The sequence below is a fragment of the Ammospiza caudacuta genome, chromosome 26 (assembly GCF_027887145.1).
Source record: "Ammospiza caudacuta isolate bAmmCau1 chromosome 26, bAmmCau1.pri, whole genome shotgun sequence".
Taxonomy (NCBI): domain Eukaryota; kingdom Metazoa; phylum Chordata; class Aves; order Passeriformes; family Passerellidae; genus Ammospiza; species Ammospiza caudacuta.
The window spans coordinates 3,987,288-4,007,750 of record NC_080618.1 but is presented as its reverse complement, the minus strand read 5'-3'; the positions used below and the strand labels follow the sequence as shown (position 1 = coordinate 4,007,750).

At 47.4% G+C, this 20,463-nt stretch overlaps 1 protein-coding gene across 1 annotated transcript in view; it reads right to left on the bottom strand.

The window, feature by feature from the left end:
• The window catches only part of PEBP4 (phosphatidylethanolamine binding protein 4), a 95,680-nt gene extending 83,892 nt beyond the window's left edge, over nt 1-11,788 (bottom strand). The window contains exons 1-3 of the mRNA XM_058820308.1: nt 11,592-11,788; nt 9,373-9,500; nt 7,307-7,439 (exon numbers count right to left, since the gene is read on the bottom strand). Of these exons, the coding sequence (XP_058676291.1) occupies nt 7,307-7,439; nt 9,373-9,494 (255 nt within the window). The 5' untranslated portion in view covers nt 9,495-9,500; nt 11,592-11,788. The remainder of the gene's footprint in view (nt 1-7,306; nt 7,440-9,372; nt 9,501-11,591) is intronic.
• Between the last annotated feature and the right edge of the window lie 8,675 nt (nt 11,789-20,463).

The window sequence follows — 20,463 nt, the reverse complement described above, 5'->3', positions numbered from 1 at the left end:
GACAGGGGGTCAGCAGAGGACAGGGCTGAGGCAGCACGCAGAGCCCTCAGCACACAGGGGACAACACCCCAGTGATGTTGAACCACTCCAGCCATTCCCATCAAGGGGAAAACCTTCCTGCTCCCCAAAAGGATGAATTTGAGCAGAGCTTGGCTCGGAGGGGTCACACCCCAATAAATCCCCCATGGAAGGGCAGCAGGGGGTCAGCAGAGGACAGGGCTGAGGCAGCACGCAGAGCCCTCAGCACACACATTCATTTTGGCTTTGCCACCCCTCTCCAAAGCCCTCAGAGGCCCTGTGGAAGCTCAGATCCCTCACACCATTCCCCCTGTGAAGTCTGGGGTGCTGGAATGCCACGGAGCGATCCCGGGGCATGGGAACCAACCCAGCAGGGAGGGGCTCATCACCGGGGGCTTGGGCTAATCCCCGCAATCTCGGCTGACAGCAGCGGGGAGGAATGTTGGGCCATTGTTTCTGAGGAGCCCAGACAGGATTGAGAGAGAGGGAGAAAACCACGCTGGTGGCTCCTCAGCTCCAGACGGCTCCATGAGCCAGCAGGGATACACAAACTGTCAGAAATCTTCTGCTTCCAACCCATCTTCTCCAGCGAGGCGTGGATGGAACCTGAGTGCCACAAAAAGGTCCCTCCCCAGCCAGCTGCACGTCCCCTCCTGCCACCCCTGCAGCACACCCCGGGAGGGGATGGAACAAAGCTGAACTTGCCTTTGTTAAAAGAAATGAATTTCCTCACACAAATGAGCGCCCAAATAATGGGAACACAAAACTCTTTATGAATCAGGCTTGTCCCAAGCCAGGCCTGTCCCCAGCCAGGCCACCAAGTGCTTCACAAAAGGGGGAGAACTGGGGAAAAGAAGCAGAGTGGGTTTTCTGTGGGTTTTTGGGAGAAACAACTCCTCCTGCTCTTCCCTCCCTGGGCTCCCATTCCCAAGGGCACAGCTCCCATTCCCAGCACCTCTCCAGCCCCATCCCTGAGTGCTGGCCACAGTTTTAGGCACAAAAAGCTCAAAGACCCAACCCTGAAGGTCCCATCCCATGGGTTACACAGCTCCAGGGGCTTTTCCCCATCCCTATTTCATCCCAGCTTGGAAATGCCTTCATCCCAAAAAGCTGAGGGACAGCAGGAAGAAGCTGAGCTCAAGGATGTGCAAGTCGGCTGCTTTGCAAAAACAAGTTTTCAAAAGTTGAGTTTGGGGTAGAAACCCTGAGAAAAACACTTTATTTCTAGATTTTGTGTGAAAAAAAAAAAAAATCCAATTCCTTCCTGTATCCTAAAAAAGTGATGGCACGGCCTAAAGAAGCTTCTAAGGAAGTTGTCAAACCTTGGGATGAAAACAAATCTGGAGGAGCAGGTAAAAGGTAGCAGCTCCAGCCCAGGTAAATTGCTTTTTAACAAGGAGACAAGGCCCATCCCTGGCATCTGCCGTATGTTTTTATAAAGCCCAGAAATATGTTTTTAAAAGGCCAGTAAATAAAGTTCCTATCGATTTGATCTCCAGTGTAATCTGTTTTTCTGTCTGCCACCACGAGTGGTAATAAAAGGGAATCAGGGGACGCAGCTTTGGGTTAATGCAGCGATCCATCACCGTCGGGGGCTTTGCCACGCTGCACAATCCAGAAACTGCCCCAAATTGGTGCAGGGGCCAATTTTCTTTTCCAATTTATTTTTGCTTGAGCGAAGCAATATCGAGGCAGGACAAGGAGGACGCGTTTCCCGTTCTCCCAGATGTTCTCCTGCTCCCCTGGGCTGGGAAAGGGCCCCCAGCAGCTCCTGGGTTGGGGGTTTTGGGATGATGCTCCGGGTATTTGGGTGTTTGGGGTTTGGAGGTCAGGTCTGGGCAGTGGGACCCAAAGGGGGATTGGGATGTGCTCAGGAGAGTTTTGCAGTGAGGATTGGGCATTCCAGGGCTCATCTCCCATGGATTGAACATCCAAGGACTGATCTCCTACAGATTGAACATCCCAGGGTTGCATCTCCCATGGATCAAACATCCTGAACACCCCAGGGCTGATCTCCCATGGATGATGCATCCCAAACATCCCAGGGCTGCATTTTCCATGGACTGAACATCCCAGGGCTGCATCTCCCATTTATTGAGCATCCCAAACATCCTAGAGCTGATCTCCCATGGATTGAACATCCCAGGGCTGCATCTCCCATGGATTGAACATCCCGAACACCCCAGGGCTGATCTCCCATGGATGATGCATCCCAAACATCCCAGGGCTGCATTTTCCATGGATTGAACATCCAAGGACTGATCTGTCATTTATTGAGCATCCCAAACATCCTAGAGCTGATCTCCCATGGATTGAACATCCCAGGGTTGCATCTCCCATGGATCAAACATTCTAAACAACCCAGGGCTGATCTCCCATGGATTTACCATCCCAAACATGCCAGGGTTGCATCTCCCATGGATTCAGCATCCTGAACATCCCAGGGCTGATCTCCCATGGATTGAACATCCTGAACATCTCAGGGCTGATCTCCCATGGATTGAACATCCCAAGCATCTGAGGTTTGCATCTCCCATGGATTCAGCATCCTGAACATCCCAGGGCTGCATTTTCCATGGGCTGAACATCCTGAACATTCCAGGGCTGATCCCCCATGGATTGAACATCCCAGGGTTGCATCTCCCATGGATTGATCTCCCATGGATTGAACATCCTAAGGTTGCATTTTCCATGGACTGAACATCCTGAACATTCCAGAACTGATCTCCCATGGATTGAACATCCTGAACATCTCAGGGCTGATCTCCCATGGATTGATCTCCCATGGATTGAACATCCTAAGGTTGCATTTTCCATGGACTGAACATCCCGAACATTCCAGAACTGATCTCCCATGGACTGAACATCCTGAACATCTCAGGGCTGATCTTCCATGGATGGAACATCCCAAACATCTGAAGGTTGCATCTCCCATGGATTCAGCATCCTGAACATCCCAGGGCTGATCTCCTGAGAGACATTCCAAGATCTTTCCCCACCAGGACAGGGCAGTTCAAGGTTTTCCAGGGTATCCATCCATCCAGAACCCCTCTCCTGCCCCTGGCAGTGCATCCCTGACTCCCTCCCTGGAGCCTATGGCTCACTGAGATGCCCCCACACACACCAGGTGCCCTCATGGCACTAAAAATTGCCCCAAAATGGGGTTTTTTTTGGGCAGCAAATTGATGTTTGATAAAGCTGGGTTTGACAGCTCAATGTTTAAACATGACAAAATATTCAAATCCACCCTAAAGTGATGCATTGAAGTCCCCCAGGCCAGATTTTGCTGCCGTCAGAGCTCAGATTTGCAAGATGCCACCCCACTTCCAGCTCCTCACCCCAAACCATCGATATTCCCTTCCCTGAGGAGCTGCAGGGACAAACCTTGGGCACAAAGGTGACCCCAAACCCATCCCAAATATCTGGGACGAGAATGGGAAACCTCCCATTCCCCCCTCCTCCTTTCAGAAAACTGATAAATATTTCTAGAGAGAAAAACAAACACTCCGCATTTGGCTTTTTTGGTGGTTGTTTTTCTTGAAGAGACAAAGTGTTCCACAGAGAGCCGACACTTCCTACACAAGTTTGCATCCTCAAACCCCGAGATTTTCTGATTTGGATGGGAAAAGCATCTCCAGCCCTTCAGCCAGCCCTCCCCACCCCATCCAGGATCACTGGAGCACCACAGGGAGATGGAGATCTCCCCGCTTTGCCAAATTTTCCCGCTCCCATTTGGGAATAAATTAGGAATAATCAAATTTCCTGGATTTAGAAATACCCACATCAAGCATAAAAACAACTCTCATGCCGCAGCTCTTGTTCCCACTCAATTTAGGGTGAGCTTAGGAGGGAAAAAGATTATCCCAAAGCATCCTTAGGGGTTCGGGAGTAAAAAAATTGTATATTTCTATTAAAAATAAACAAAATTGAGGAGAGACAGGGGGTTTAAGGTTATATAGAATGAACTGTGGACACTGCAGCTGGATCATTCCCAGCTGTGCAGAGCTGGGGAGGCATTTTTGGGGATGGCCAGAGGAGAAACCCACCCCAAAGCCCGGGAGGCAGCGGGGCCCCGTGTCCTCAGATGCCGCCTCAGCTCAAGATGTGCCGAGATGTCTCGGAAGGAATCGGTGCCAAATCCTCGGCGGAGCCGCTCCCGGTGCCAGCGGGAGCCGCCGCCCGTGCCAGGGGCTCCCTGGGGACCTGCCACCCCCGAGGCACAGCTGGAATTCCAGCCCAAAATAAACAGGTGCCACCCCCAAGCTCCCGGCTCTGCCTTCCCTGCTTTCTGTGCATTCCGCGATGAGGATTTTGTGCATTCTGGGATGCTCAGCCTGGCAGGGTCTGGCTCTGCTCCCCAAAATCCTTCCCACAGCCGCGTTCCATGCCCGGAGAGTCCCCTCCCTTCTCCCGGCCCTGCTTTGCTTTCCAGGACTAAAATTAAAGGGAAAACAACTGCCCACATCCATCCCTGGGAAACTTCAAACTCCTGGAAAGCCGGGGATGGGTCTGTGCGCAGCAGCCGCTGCCAGCAAGGAGGATTTTTTGGTTTTTTGGACAATCAGACATCTTTAGGGAAAAGTTCTCCTTCCAACCATGTGATCCGCAGGGGGAAGAGACTTCCCAGACAGGAGGGGGGGAAGAGGCGGAAAAATGGATTGTGCACACTGCGAGGTGACGCCAGCAGAGCTGACTTCTCCCTGAGCAGCTCCCGGGGCTGGAGCTGCCATGGGAATGACAGAAATTATTGGGATAAGGCGGTTTTGGGGTGCCAGCGAGGATTCCACAGGGATTTGGGATCGCTACGAGACGGTGCCGCATCCTGGGATGGATTTGGGATCACAGCAGGGGACGGCGCGGGGTGTCCCCTAAAATACCCCAGTGTCACCCCATTTATTGTCCCCTCCCCGTGCCCGCGGGACGCTCAGCACAGATCTCGGTGCTCCCAGTTCCTCCCAGTTCATCCCAGTTTCTCCCAGTTCCTCCCAGTTCCTCCCAGTCCGGGCGGCGCTGGAGCTCGGGCAGTTCAATGCTGCCACCTGGTGGTGGCGAGAGGGAACAGCAGCCCCGGGATTCCCCCCTCAACCGATCCCAAATCCCATCGCAAATCCCAAATTCCATGTCAAGTCCCAAATCCCATCTCCGATCCCAAATTCCCTCCGCCAATCCTAAATTCCATCACAGATCCCAAATCCCAACGCTGATCCCAAATTCCAATGCTGATCCCAAATCCCATCGTGGATCCCAAATCCCAAATTCCACGTCAAGTCCCATCGCCGATCCCAAATTCCATGCCAAATCCCAAATCCCAAATCCCATGTCAAATCCCAAATTCCATCACAGATCCCAAATCCCGACGCCAATCCCAAATCCCCACTGCAGATCCCAAATTCCATTGCAAATCCCAAATTCCATGTCAAGTCCCATCACCGATCCCAAATTCCATGCCAAATCCCAAATTCCATGTCAAATCCCAAATCCCATTGCCGATCCCAAATTCCATGTCAAGTCCCATCACCGATCCCAAATTCCATTGCAAATCCCAAATTCCATGTCAAATCCCAAATTCCATGTCAAATCCCAAATCGCACAGCCGATCCCAAATCCCATTGCCGATCCCAAATTCAATTGAGAATCCCAAATCCCACCGTGAATCCCAAATTCCCATTGTGAATCCCAAATTCCAACGCCGATCCCAAATCCCACCCACGATCCCAAATCTCATCGCCAATCCCAAATCCCACCCTGAAGACAGAAGAGCTTTGAAAAATTGACTACAAAAAATTATAAAAATAAAATCCGCGGTGGAAAATTTTAGATTGCATTTTTTGAGGTTTTTTGATTTTTTTTTTTTTTTTTTTTTGGCTGAGTTGTGGCAAAAATTGAAACTGCCACAATGGGGTGAAAAAAATCCAGTGGTCAGGATATATCAAAAATTAAGTGGTCAAAGTAGAGCAAACTAAATTGAAATGGCCAAAATGTAGCAAAAATTATAAATATTCAGTGGCCACAACATAGATATAAAATTAATTAAACTTTTCTTTACTTCTGGCCATTTAATTCCTATTTTTCCTACTTTGTGGCCATTTAATTCCATTTTAAAAATAGCCGTGATGGAGCACAAAATTAAATCATTAGGAGGCCACAAATAGCAAAAAATTTAATTATTAAGTGGCCACATGTAGCAGGAAAAAATAACTTAATTGCTTTGCTATGCTCTGGCCACTTAAATGGTCACAGTATATTAAAATTTAATTAATTGTTTTAAAAGTGAATGTAGGGGAAATTATAAATTACTGCATTTATAGGGGAAATAATGGTTACGATGCAGCAAATATTCTAAATTGAAATGTGGTGACATGGTGAAAAGAATTCATTAAATGGCTACAACGTGGCTGGAATAGCTGTAAAATGGGTACGATGTAGGAAAAGAAAATTATTTAGTAAATGGCCAAAGGAAAAAATACCAAATATAAAATTAAAATTAGAAATGTAAAAATTTTAAAATATATAAAAGTATGAAATATATAAACATAAAATATAAAAGTAATAAAATAGAAATAAAATATAAAAATAATAGCATATAATACAAAGATAAGATAATATAATGTAATATAATATTAATATAATGTAATATAATGTAATGTAATATAATATAATGTAATGTAATATAATATAATATAATATAATATAATATAATATAATATAATATAATATAATATATTGTACATATAATATATAATATTACATTATATATTATATATACTATATATGTGTATATATTATATAATGTAATATATTATAAAATATAGTATAAATTATATATAATTATATATTATGTATTATGTATATATAATATAATATAATATAATATAATATAATATAATATAATATAATATAATATAATATAATATATGTTATGTTATGTTATGTTATGTTATGTTATGTTATGTTATGTTATGTTTGTTATGTTATGTTATGTTATGTTATGTTATATTACATTATATTACATTACATCATATTACATTACATTACATTTATTACATTAATATAAAATATAAAACTGATTTCAGTGTAGTAAAAAGAAAGGCTGAATGTGAGAAAAGTTGATTTAATGGCCACAGTGCAGGAAAAAAATTAAAAATAAATGACAAAAAAATCACGAAAAAAACCAATTCAATTTATCCACAGCTCAGCCTCCAACCAAACCCCTGAATAAATGAGGAAAAGTGGGAAAACAGCTCCCAAAGTCCCCCTGAGCCCAGGAAAAGCTGGAATTGAGCCTCACCTTCTTGGCCCAGGGGTAGCGCACGCAGGGCTTGCCCCACTCCTCGCTGAGCTTCTGGCGGTAGCCGTGGCACTTGGGGATGTAGGAGCAGCTCACGTCGCCCACCTCGGGGTAGATGATTTCCAAATCCCCCCTGGAAAAAGGGAACAGGGAGCAAAATGAGGCTGGAAGTGGGAATGGGTGACAGGGAGGGCTCGGGATGGGGTTGGGAATGCCAGCGGGGTGAGAGGGTGGGAGAACAGGAATTATTATAAATTATTATCATTCTAAATGCCTTCGCTAAATCTGCTGAAGGACATTTGAATCCCTGTGCTCCTGGTGTGCTCTTCAGCAGATTTTGGGAAGGAATTCCTCCCTGGAAATGTGTGGAGGGGCTGGGATGAAATTCCCAGAGGAGCTGTGGCTGCCCCATCCCTGGAAGTGCCCAAGGCCAGGTTGGATCAGCCTGGGATAGTTGGGGTTGGAGCTGGATGGGTTTTAGGGCTTGGGATAATTGGGTTTGGAGCTGGATGGGTTTTAGGGTGTGGAATTGTTGGGTTTGGAGCTGGATGGGTTTTAGGGCTGGGATAGTTGGGGTTGGAGCTGGATGGGTTTTAGGGTCTGGAATTGTTGGATTTGGAGCTGGATGGGTTTTAGGGTCTGGAATTGTTGGGTTTGGAGCTGGATGGGTTTTAGGGTCTGGAATTGTTGGGGTTGGAGCTGGATGGGTTTTAGGGTCTGGAATTGTTGGGGTTGGAGCTGGATGGGTTTTAGGGTCTGGAATTGTTGGGGTTGGAGCTGGATGGGTTTTAGGGTCTGGGAGAGTTGTGATTGTAGCTGGATGGGTTTTAGGGCTTGGGATTGTTGGGGTTGGAGCTGGATGGGTTTTAGGACCCCTTCCCACCCAAAGCATTCCAGCATTCCATGGAAAAGCAGCCTCCTTCCTCTGAAGCTTTCCATGGAAAACTCCTGTCATCCCTGATGCCGCCAAAGTCACTTCCCAAGGCTCTGCACAGCTGGGGAACAACCCCAGAGATGTCAGATCCAGGCAAAAGGAGCAAAACAGCCAAAACTCACAGGCAAGGGGACACTGGGATGAACTGTGCCAGGAGGTGACGCAAAGGGAATGGCAGGGGCAGGCAGGGGACAGAGGCCAGGCTGGGCAAAAGGGGACACAAAGAGAATGGCCAGGCTGGGCAGGTGACAGAGGCTGAGCAGGGGACAGCCAGGGGACAGAGGCCCGGCCGGGCAGGTGACAGAAGCCAGACTGGGCAGGGGACAGGCAGGTGACAGGCACCAGGCTGGACAGGTGATAGAGGCCAGGCCAGACAGGGGACAGGCGGGGGACAGAAGCCAGATTGGGCAGGGGACAGAGGCCAGGCCGGGAAAGGGACAGAGGCCAGGCTGGGCAGGAGGTGACACAAAGGGAATGGCCAGGCAGGGGAGGGGACAGAGGCCAGGCCAGGCAGGTGACAGAGGCCAGACTGAGCAGGGGACAGAAGCCAGGCCAGGCAGGAGGTGACACAAAGGGAACGGCAAGGGCAGGCAGGGCAGGGGACAGAGGCCAGGCAGGTGACAGAGGCCAGGCCAAGCAGGAGGTGACACAAAGGGGATGGCCAGGCTGGGCTGGGCACAGAGGCCAGGCCAGGCAGGGGACAGGCAGGGGGCAGAGGCCAGGCTGGGGACAGAGGCCAGGCTGGGGACAGAGGACAGGCTGGGGACAGAGGACAGGCCAGGCAGGGGATGGGCAGGGGACAGAGGACAGGCAGGAGACAGGCAGGGGATAGAGGACAGGCCTGGCAGGGGAAGGGCAGGGGACAGAAGGCCAGGTAGGAGGTGACACAAAGGGAATGGCAGGGGACGGGCAGGGGACAGAGGACAGGCAGGAGACGGGCAGGGGACAGAGGACAGGCCAGGCAGGGGACAGAGGCCAAGCAGGGGACAGGCAGGGGACAGAAGGCCAGGCCAGGCAGGGGACGGGCAGGGGATGAAGGCCACACTGGCAGGGGACAGGCAGGTGACAGAGGCCAGATAGGAGGTGACACAAAGGGAATGGCAGGGGACAGAGGCCCCGGAGCGCGGCTCACCGGCAGAACTCGTGGTCGGCCTCGCTGAGGGTCTGGAAGATGCAGGTCCGGGAGGCCTCGCTGGCCCAGGCGCCCGGCAGGAGCAGGGACAGCGCCACCAGCGCGGCCCCCAGCAGCTTCATCCTGCCCTGGGGACACGGGGACAGCAGGGTCAGCCCCAGGGCAGCCAGCACCCCCAGCCCAAACCAGCCCAGGCCCATCCCAGCCCTGGTCTGTCTGATCAGGGTCTGGTTTGATTGAGAGATGGGGCAACTGAGAGGCACTTCAAAAACTTTTATTCTATTTTTAGTCCCATGTGAAGGGTGAAACAATACAGATTTAATTCCATTTATACATCTATTTCATTATTATATTTATATTATATATTCAAACATATTATATATCTAATATATATATTATTTTTATATATATTATATATTCAATTGTTATAACTCACACCATTACAATAAGAAGCCAACTATTTTTTAATTACAATTAAAATATACTATATATATAAATATAAAATGTATATAATATATAACAAAATTATAATATTATTATAATAATTGCAATATATAATAACATAACATTAAAATAATCTATTATATAATAATATAATATCTTATAATTAATAATATAATTATATATTGATAAAATATAATGTATAATGTATTATATATTGTATATAATATATATACAATATATAACACACATATATATAATATATAATACATATGTATATATAATATAGGTATTATATAATACATATATTACAATACATTTTTTGGCCTATCAGCTTTTGCCATGCCATACTGTAAATGCTTTAAAGTTCATTATCTAGAATTACTCCTCATGGCTTTTACTCTAATGCGTCATTCACAGTTCTATTTATCTAAAGTATTTAGCTTTATTTGTGAGGCCATCCTTTGAAACTTGCTCCTAGTTATATTTCTCAACAAAGTCTGTCCTATTCTATGGTACTTCTGAGTTTCTTATCTCAAGGCCTGCAAACTGTGAAAAGTGCATATTATATGGAGAGATTTACTATATGTATTATATTGTATTGATTAGTAATGCTGTATTAACATTTTAATAGGATGGTAAAGGTAGTTTTGTAGTTAAAATGGAACTTTTGTAGTTAAAACAGAAACTGTGGATGTGGGATATGTTTTTAAAGAGAGGAATGAGGTACCTGCACCAGATAGCAGCCACAGGACACCTAAATCTTTCAAAGAGAATTTATTGCTCCATTATCAGAAAAAATGAACTTCTTCCCACCTCACTCACTTTAGTATTCAGAGGAAGAAGCTGACACTGCCCAGCCAGAATCCTGTGTTTGAATGGAATTTATGCACCATGGATGAGGTGTATGAATATGCAACAGATTATTGCTTTTAAGGGTTAATCCTCTGTTAACGGGGGTATTTTTTCGGGCTTATTTTGCCCAGAAAAGGTACCTGGACTGTCTGTAACTCTTTATTCTTCTTATTGTCTTGTATTGTCCTAATCCAAATTGACCAAATCTTTTTTACTCTAATTATATTACTATTTTTACAGCCATTTTATTACTATTAAACTTTAAAAATTCTAAAACCAAGTGATTGGCGTTTTTCACACAAACAGATGCAAAGCTCTCAGTTACCCCATCTCCGAGTCACAAAAGAACCAAATCCGACACTCGTCCATCATTTCCTCCTGCAGCTCCACAACTTTAATCCCGTTTATTCCAGAACGGAACTGTGTCCTATTCTTCTTTTCCAGGAGAAATTGATTTTTCCGGGCAATGCCGAGCCCAGCCCAGCTCCGAGGAGCCTTTCCCATAAGGGCTGGTCCTTGTTCCCCTCCACGTGTCCCCGGGAATGTCCCCACGTGGTGACACCGCAGCCATCCCGGGGACACCGAGAGGGGACAGAAACCCCATCTCCACCTGCTGCTCAATCCCCATCTCCACCTGCTGCTCTCCCAAACCCGACAGAAAATCGGGATCGGGGATGGCTGTGGTCTGTCCGAGGACTCACACCCAGCCAGGACAGCAGGACATGTCCCCAATCCAAGGCTGACCCAGCCACCCCTCCAGCGCTTTTCCCACATTCCGGCCACCCCTTTTTAAGCCTCGAGGGGGACAAGGGGACACGGGGACACGGGGATAAGGGGATAAGGGGACACGGGGTTGGGTGCCCACCCCAATGCCGAGCCCAGCAGCCAAACTCACAGCCCCGGGCCACCAGAGAGCCACTTACCGGGGTCCTGGGGACGGCTGAGCAGCTCCGAGGCACAGCCCCGAGGTTTGAGGTTGCCGTGGAGATGGTTTCCTTGGCAGGAAGGGACACAGGGGACCGGGAACGAGAGGCAAAGCCCAGGGAAGGGGCAGGCAGCCGCTCCGGCTCTGCCAACGGCTTTAACCCCCGGCAACCGCCCCAACGGCCCCGAACGGCCCCGGGCGCTGCCCCCCAACCGCACCCGCGCCTCTCGGGCTGCTCAGGAGCGCTGCGAGCCCCGCTGGGCTCTGCCCGTCTCGCCCATTGCCCGATGGGCTCGGGGGAAGAGGCACATGAAATAAAATACTAGTGAGAAAGAGCCCGGTGTGAGTTGGGATTACAGCAGCGAGGGGATCGTTACATAATGGAGCGGCGGCTGCACGCTCAGGGAACACGAGCGAGCCCGCCGAGGGGAAAGAGGCGGCCGGGTTTAACTAATTAGGGACATTAATGGATTGGGAATGATGGGGAGCTTTTAGGGGCTTAATGGGTCCCGTTCCCACGCTGCCGAGATGGGCACAGCCCGTAATTAAAGCCCTGAGCCGGCAAATGGGCTCGCGTGAGTCAGGCTTTTCCCAGGGATGCCGGGCTGGCTGAGTCAGGCTTGGGGTTTGCATCCTCACACGGATGGGGAGGGATGAAAATTCGGGGTGCCCAGCACAGGGCACAGCTGGTGATCAGCAGAAAATGCCCAGAAATGTGGTCATGGGATGGTGAGGAGGGCAGGGATTTCCTTGGAGAAATGGGGATGTGGATGGAAGTTGAGCAAGGGGCAGGGCAGGGAGTTGGGCACAGGGAGAGGTGGAGATGTGGGCAAGGAGCTCCTGGCAAACCATGGAATGGTTTGGGATGGAAGGACCTGAAGTCCCATCCAGAGCCACCCCTGCCAGGGCAGGGACACCTCCCAGTGTCCCAGGGTGCTCCAAACTCCCCTTGGACACTTCAGGGATCCAGGGGCAGCCACAGCTCCCTGGGAATTCCATCCCAGCCCCTCCCCACCCTCATTCCATCCCAATATCCCACCCAAATCTCCCATTTTCCAGTGGGAGCCATTCCCTGTGTCCTGTCCCTCCATCCCTTGTCCCCAGTCCCTCTCCAGCTCTCCTGGAGCCCTTCAGGCCCTGCCAGGAGCTCTGAGCTCTCCTGGATCCTTCCCTTTCCCAGATGAACATTCCCAGCTCTCCCAGTATGCAGAGGAGCTCCAGCCCTGGAGCATCTCCATGGCCCCAGGTCTGGCTCAGGATCCCCTCCAGACCTTTTGCACTGTTTTGTTGGTTTTGGGGTTTTTTTGGTGAACCCTTTGCAAAGATTCCCCATACAACACCAAGAACCCAAAACGCGATGAACTCAGAACAGAGATTTGGGTTTTTTTTTTTTTTTTTCTTTTTCTTTTTTTTTTCCCCCAAGCCCAGAGGCTGAGAAAAGCCCTTTGCAGAGCCAAAATCAGCCCCTTCCCATCTGGAGGCCTCTCACAGGTCATCCCAAAAGGAATGATTCTATTTTCCCAATGGAAAAGGTGCGGGGGGATCTCCCAGGGATGCTCAGGAAGCAAAACTCAAGGGAGCAACAATTTTATATTTTTTTTAAATGTAAAATTTTACAACTTTTCATCTTCCTATGTAAGGCGAACCATGGCTTCCTCCCTAAAAAAAAAAAAAAAAAACAAATTTTTTTTTTAACAAAGATTTTATTTCCTCCACTCAGGAGAGAGTTTAAAGGGCAACAGGAAACTTGTCCAGCTTCTACCAGGATGAAAAATTCATGGAAAAATGCCAGGGTCGGACACCCTCTGCTGTGTAATGCTCCCGAAAGGCAGGAAACCACTGGAATATTTAATTTTTAAACCCCTGTGGTCTCCAAACCCAGGCCAGGGTGACTCCAGAGCTGCTGGCTTTGCTGTCCCTGCCACATTTCTGGAAATCTGACCCCAGGGATGGGTGATTTCCACCAGCATCCTCCTCCTCCATCCTTCTCCTCCTGTTTGTGCCTGGGAGAAGCAGGAAAATCCCCAGCAGAGGCTGCAGGCAGCATTTTCCCCTCTGGAGAGGATCCTGCTGCAGGAAAAGGCAGCTTTGGTGTCAAACCAGCTCCCGGGGTGGGGGGAAATGGCACCTCAGGTTTGAGATTTTCTGGTTTTCAGTTTCTGTGCTGCTTTAGTGTGGGGGTCTGGGGTTCATGTTAGGGGATGGGGAGCTCTGTGCACAGAGCAAAACAATTTTTTGGGAGACAAAACAATTCCTGCTCCAGCTGGGGACCAAGGACAATCAATGCAGGAACACAAACAACGTGGGCCGAAGAGACAAAACGAGGATAGGACTTCATAACCAAAAGCTGGAATTGGACAATGAATGTGATGATGGACCAAAACTTATAAAAGTGAGAGATCCTGTGACCTCATGCATTTTGTGACCATTTTGGTTCATCTTGGGACCATTTTGTGACCAGTTTGGTTCATTTTGTGACCAGTTTGGTTCATCCTGGGTTCATTTGAAGAATTCAAAAAAAGACTGGATGTGGCACTTGCTGCCATGATCTAGTTGAACAGTTAGAACATCGACTGGACTTGATGATCTTATAGGTCTCTTCCAGTCTTGAACTTCTGTGATTCTGTGATTCTGTGATTTTGGGACCATTTTTGTTCATCTTGGGACCGTTTTTGGTTCATCTTGGGTTCATTTTGGGACCATTTTGGTTCATCTTGGGACCATTTTCGTTCACCTTGGATTCATTTTGGGACCAACTTGGGTTTGTTTTGGGACCTCTTGGGTTCATTTTGGGGCCATTTTGGTTCATCTGGGGTTCATTTTGGAACCATTTTGTTCATCTTGGGTTAATTTTGTGATCATTTTGGTTCATCCTGGGACTATTTTGTGACGATTTTGGTTCATCTTGGGACCATTTTGGGACCATTTTTGTTCATCTTGGGTTCATTTTGTGACCATTTTGGTTCTTTTTGGGTTCACCTTGGGAGCATTTTCATTCATCTTGGATTCATTTTGGGACCAACTTGGTTCATCTTGGGTTTGTTTTGGGACCTCTTGGGTTCATTTTGGGGCCATTTTGGTTCATCTGGGGTTCATTTTGGAACCATTTTGTTCATCTTGGGTTAATTTTGTGATCATTTTGGTTCATCCTGGGACTATTTTGTGATGATTTTGGTTCATCTTGGGACCATTTTGGGACCATTTTTGTTCATCTTGGGTTCATTTTGTGACCATTTTGGTTCTTTTTGGGTTCACCTTGGGAGCATTTTCATTCATCTTGGATTCATTTTGGGACCAACTTGGTTCATCTTGGGTTTGTTTTGGGACCTCTTGGGTTCATTTTGGGGCCATTTTGGTTCATCTGGGGTTCCTTTTGGAACCATTTTGTTCATCTTGGGTTAATTTTGTGATCATTTTGGTTCATCTTGGAACCATTTTGGGACCATTTTGGTTCATCCTGGGTTAATTTTCTGACCATTTTGGTTCATCTGGGATTCATTTTGGGACCATTTTGGTTCATCCTGGGACTATTTTGTGACCATTTTGGTTCTTCTTGGGACCATTTTTGTTCATCTTGGGTTCATTTTGTGACCATTTTGGTTCTTTTTGGGTTCACCTTGGGAGCATTTTAGTTCACCTTGGGTTCATTTTGGGACCAACTTGGTTCATCTTGCGTTTGTTTTGGGACCTCTTGGGTTAATTTTGTGATCAGTTTGGTTCATCTGGGGTTCATTTTGGAACCATTTTGTTCATCTTGGGTTAATTTTGTGATCAGTTTGGTTCATCTTGGAACCATTTTGGGACCATTTTGGTTCATCCTGGGTTAATTTTCTGACCATTTTGGTTCATCTTGGTACCATTTTGGTTCATCTTGAATTCATTTTGGGACCATTTTGATTCATCTTGAGTTCATTTTGGGACCACTTTGGTTCATCTTGGGTTCATTTTCTGACCATTTTTGTTCTTTTTGGGTTCATCTTGGGACCATTTTAGTTCACCTTGGGTTCATTTTGGGACCAACTTGGTTCATCTGGGGTTCATTTTGGAACCATTTTGTTCATCTTGGGTTAATCTTGTGATCATTTTGGTTCATCTTGGAACCATTTTGGGACCATTTTGGTTCATCCTGGGTTAATTTTGTGATCATTTTGATTCATCTTGGAACCATTTTGGGCCCATTTTGGTTCATCTTGGGACTATTTTGGTTCATCTTGGGTTTGTTTTCTGACCATTTTTGTTCATCTTGGATTCATTTTGTGACCATCTTGATTCATCTTGTGTTCATTTTGGGACCATTTTGGTTCATCTTGGCACCATTTTGATTCCTCTTGGGTTCATTTTGTGACCATTTTGGGTTCATTTTGGGACTATTTTGTGACCATTTTGGGTTCATTTTGGGACCATTTTGCTTCATTTTCGGTGCAGCCCTGGCTGAGCTCTTGTGCTTCCCAAGGTGGAGCCATGGAGATCCTTTTAATAAATCCCTGTTTTATTCTTTAGCTCTGCCTGGTCTCTGCTCCAGCTCAGCCCTTCCAGGACACCAGATCCAAGCCCAGCTCCTGTCCCGGCCACCTCAGGGTGTTCCCAGGCTCCCTGTCCTGACTAAACCCTGTGGGACTGCAGGAATCTGGTTTTTCCAGCTGGGAAGCCTCTGGCACCGTGCTGGGTGTGATGCTCAGAGCCCAGGGAAGTCCAGGAATTCCTCCCTCATTCCAGGCTGGGATGAGAAACAAAGAGATGCTGCCCTGGGCTTCAAAATTTTCACCTTTTTTGGGGTAAAAACACCATTGAAAACCTGTTTAAAACCTCTCAGTTCTCCCAGCTTTCATGAGGGATATTTCCCAATATTCTGGAAATAAAAAAAAAAAAATTTAAAAACCCAAACCAAACAAAATTATATAATGATAATTAATAAATAAAAATAAAATAAAAAATGAAAGTAAAAATAAAAATAAAATAAAGCTAAAATAAAACTAAAATAAAATAAATAACAAATAAAATAACAAATAAATAACAAATAAATAACAATAAATAACAAATAAAATAAAGCTTTCAAAGTAATCAGCACAAGATTAATTTAATTAATCCAGTGAAGGAATCAACAGAATAAAATTACTGCAGTCCCAACATCAATTCCCTTGGGAGCAGATATTTAAATAGACATACAAAAATAAATATATTTTGCATTTGCATCCCCAGCAAACAGCTCCAAAAGCCTCTCAGAGCTGACAAAACAGAGAGGTGGATGAGGAAATTATTTTCCTGTTAATATCAGAGATTAAAATGCTTTTAATAAAAGGCAACCACCTGAAGGCAGGGAAGGGAGGGAGAGGTCTGGGGCTTGTTTTAACAGCAACAAAGCGCCCGTGAAAGCCAAACCAGCCGAGCTGGGAGCCAAGTTCCACCTGGGCTGAGCCATGGGGCCACAAATGGGGCGGTGAGAGGGAAAGGAAGGGGCAAAAGAGGCAAAAACCACCAGGATATCCCACCTGGGTGCTGTCCCATTGCTGCCAAAGTGCCACAATATTCTTCAGGGGAGCTTTAAGACGCAGCTGAGGCAAAAATAGAAAATTTTCGAGGCTCCCCATGACCATCAGCTGAGAGTGAGGAGCTCTCAGAGCTCCCCCACCCGTGCAAAGCCTCCAGCTCTTTGTTTATTTAATGCAGAACCGTCACTTCCCGAGCAGAGTTTCACTTTAAAAGTTCATTAAAAATCTTGTTTTCACTTCCCAGGAAAGCATTGTTTGGAACTTCCCCCCCTTCCTCCCTTTCCTGTTGATGTGAAACCCAGATAAACCAGGACCCACCTCGGCGTTTCTGCTCTCCCTGCTCATAAAAAAGGCAATTTTGGAATTTTCTTGGAATTTTCAGCTTGTTCCCATCCCATTTTGTTGACGTCTCAGCTGTCCCCAGGTGTGAATGGCCTGCAGGGACGGGGAGGTGACACCATGTCCTGGTGTCACCAGTCCTGTGAGGTTTCTTTTGCTCCCAGTTTCAGGCTGGGCAAAATTTTTAAGTCACCACTGAAGCCATTAAAACCTCAAATCCTTCCTCACCAGCGAGCCAAAGCTCTGGAAAACAAGGATTTATTCTGCTTTTCCCAAGCAAAATTATTTCTGAGCAATAAAAATGCTCCTTGGGCTACCAACAAGACCCACAAGCATCAGGTATTCCAATATTCCAGCATTTTCTTCTCATTTGGGAAGAAATCTGAATTTTTCCAGGTGGCACCTCAATGGAGTCCACTGAGCAAACTGCAACAAAACAACACCTACAGGCTGAAAAATCACTAAAAAATGTATTTACACTGCTGATACCAAGCAGCAAGGCAGCACCATTTATTCTGCTTTGCCAACAAGAATTATTCTTTTTACCAACAAGACCCCACAAGCAGCAGATCTTCCTTCAAAATTCCAGCATTTTCTTCTGAATATTTCCAGGTGGCACCTCCATGCCCCACATGAGCAAACTCCAACAAACCAACACCTCCAGGCTGAAAAATCACTGAAAAAATGTATTTACACTGCTGATACCGAGCAGCAAGGCAGCACCATTTATTCTGCTTTGCCCAAACAAAATTATTTCTGAGCAATAAAAATGCTCTTTGGGCTACCAACAAGACCCACAAGCATCAGATCTTCCTTCAATAATCGAGAATTTTCTTCTAATTTTGGAAGAAATCTGAATATTGCTAGGTGGCACCTCCTAGACCCAGAGTCCGCTGAGCAAACTCCAAAAAACCAGCACCCAAGGGCTGAAAAATCACTGAAAAAATGTATTTACACTGCTGATACCAAGCAGCAAGGCAGCACCATTTATTCTGCTTTGCCAACAAGAATTATTCTTTTTACCAGCAAGACCCCACAAGCAGCAGATCTTCCTTCAAAATTCCAGCATTTTCTTCTCATTTGGGAAGAAATCTGAATATTTCCAGGTGGCACCTGAGCCAACTCCAAAAAACACAACACCTCCAGGCTGAAAAATCACTGAAAAAATGTATTTACACTGCTGATACCGAGCAGCAAGGCAGCACCATTTATTCTGCTTTGCCCAAACAAAATTATTTCTGAGCAATAAAAATGCTCCTTGGGCTACCAACAAGACCCACAAGCATCAGATCTTCCTTCAATAATCGAGAATTTTCTTCTAATTTTGGAAGAAATCTGAATATTGCTAGGTGGCACCTCCTAGACCCAGAGTCCGCTGAGCAAACTCCAAAAAACCAGCACCTAAGGGCTGAAAAATCACTGGAAAAATGTATTTACACTGCTGATACCGAGCAGCAAGCCAAGCAAACTTGGCAGGGCCTCGGTGGCCGGGGGAATTCCCTCAGTTTGGGCCCTGCAGGAAGCCCAGCAATCAGCAAAGGAAACAAAACCCACATCCTCCCTCCTCGCTCAGCTGTGCCCTGCCTCCCTGTGCCTCTTATCTCCCTCCTCCATGGCTTGTCCTCACTTTTCCCTCCTTCCCTGGCCACGAACTCCACGCCAACCACCCCAAGGTCGCCTTCACCTTGTCCTGGCCGAGCCCCTGGGCAGGAGCTTTGTGAATCAAAAACCCCACTGGGCCCCGGCCACGCCATAAATTTGCATCTGAAGCGGTTGGCGGGGCTGGCTCTGCTCCTTGGGGGATTTTTAAGTGGATTTCAGGGATGTGACAGATTTATGGGGCTGGGAGTTCCCCTGGGTCTGTCCAGAGCCACTTGAGGGGCAGGGGTTAAAGATCCCACAGCATAAAAAGGGCTGAGCTACGTGTTAAAGGGAAATTTTGGGGTTTTTCCAGCATTTATGAGATGCTGGGGCAAAATTTGGAGTGAGGGGGTTGAATTTATCCACCCAAACCCTTCCTGTGAGCCTCAGGCTGGAACAGCAGAGCTTTAGGCACCGAATGCAGATCCCTGGTGCAGCCTGAGATTAAGAGAGGAGGATTTCTGGCTTTTCCCTTGATACATGCCAAAGCTCCAGCTCTGAACTCTCAGCCCCTCCTGGCCCATTTTCCTGGCCAGGCTGGATTAAACCCTGTCACCAGGACGGTCAGGAGTGACCACAGGGACAGCTCGGAGCCCCAGAAGGGACTGGACCCACAGGAAAAGGTTGGACCCACAGGAATCTCTGTGGGATCAGGGAAGGGATCCACGGTGATTTCTGCCTTTGGAGATGACAGCAGCTCGGCTGCTGCAGGGATCCCAACAGGAGGAGCTGCCAGGGCAGCACAAACCCAGCAGCAGAGCAGCCTTGACCCCCAAACCTTTCCCTGGCATCACCCCCACTCCTCTGACACAGCCAGGTATTCCAGCAGGAGAAGAGGAATATCTGATAGTTTCTGGGGAAAAGCAATGAGCTGAGTGAGCCCCCCAGAGCTGCCCCCTTCCCACCCCAAACCTCAGGTTTACACGAGCAGGAATGATCCCAACCCCATCTCATCCAATCTCATCCTTTGCAGCACCCGTTGGATCACAGGATTTAGGGATGCAGCCCCCACCCCAGCCCCAATCCCCATCCCTGAATTCCTCTGGTGAGCCCCCCGAGCCGCCCTCTTCCCACCCCAAACCTCAGGTTTACACGAGCAGGAATGATCCCAACCCCATCGCATCCTTTGCAGCACCCGTTGGATCACAGGATTTGGGGATGCGGCCCCCATCCCATCACCCCAATCCCAAATCCCCATCCCTGATCTCCTCTGGCAAGCCCCCCGAGCCTGGCAGCAGCCCCCAGAGCTGCTCCCATGCCATCCCAAACCTCAGCTCCAGCACAAGCAGGAATTATCCCAATCCCATCTCATCCAATCCCATCCTTTGCAGCACCCATGGGATCACAGGATTTGGGGATACAGCCTCATCACCCCCACAACCCACCACAATCCCAACCCAA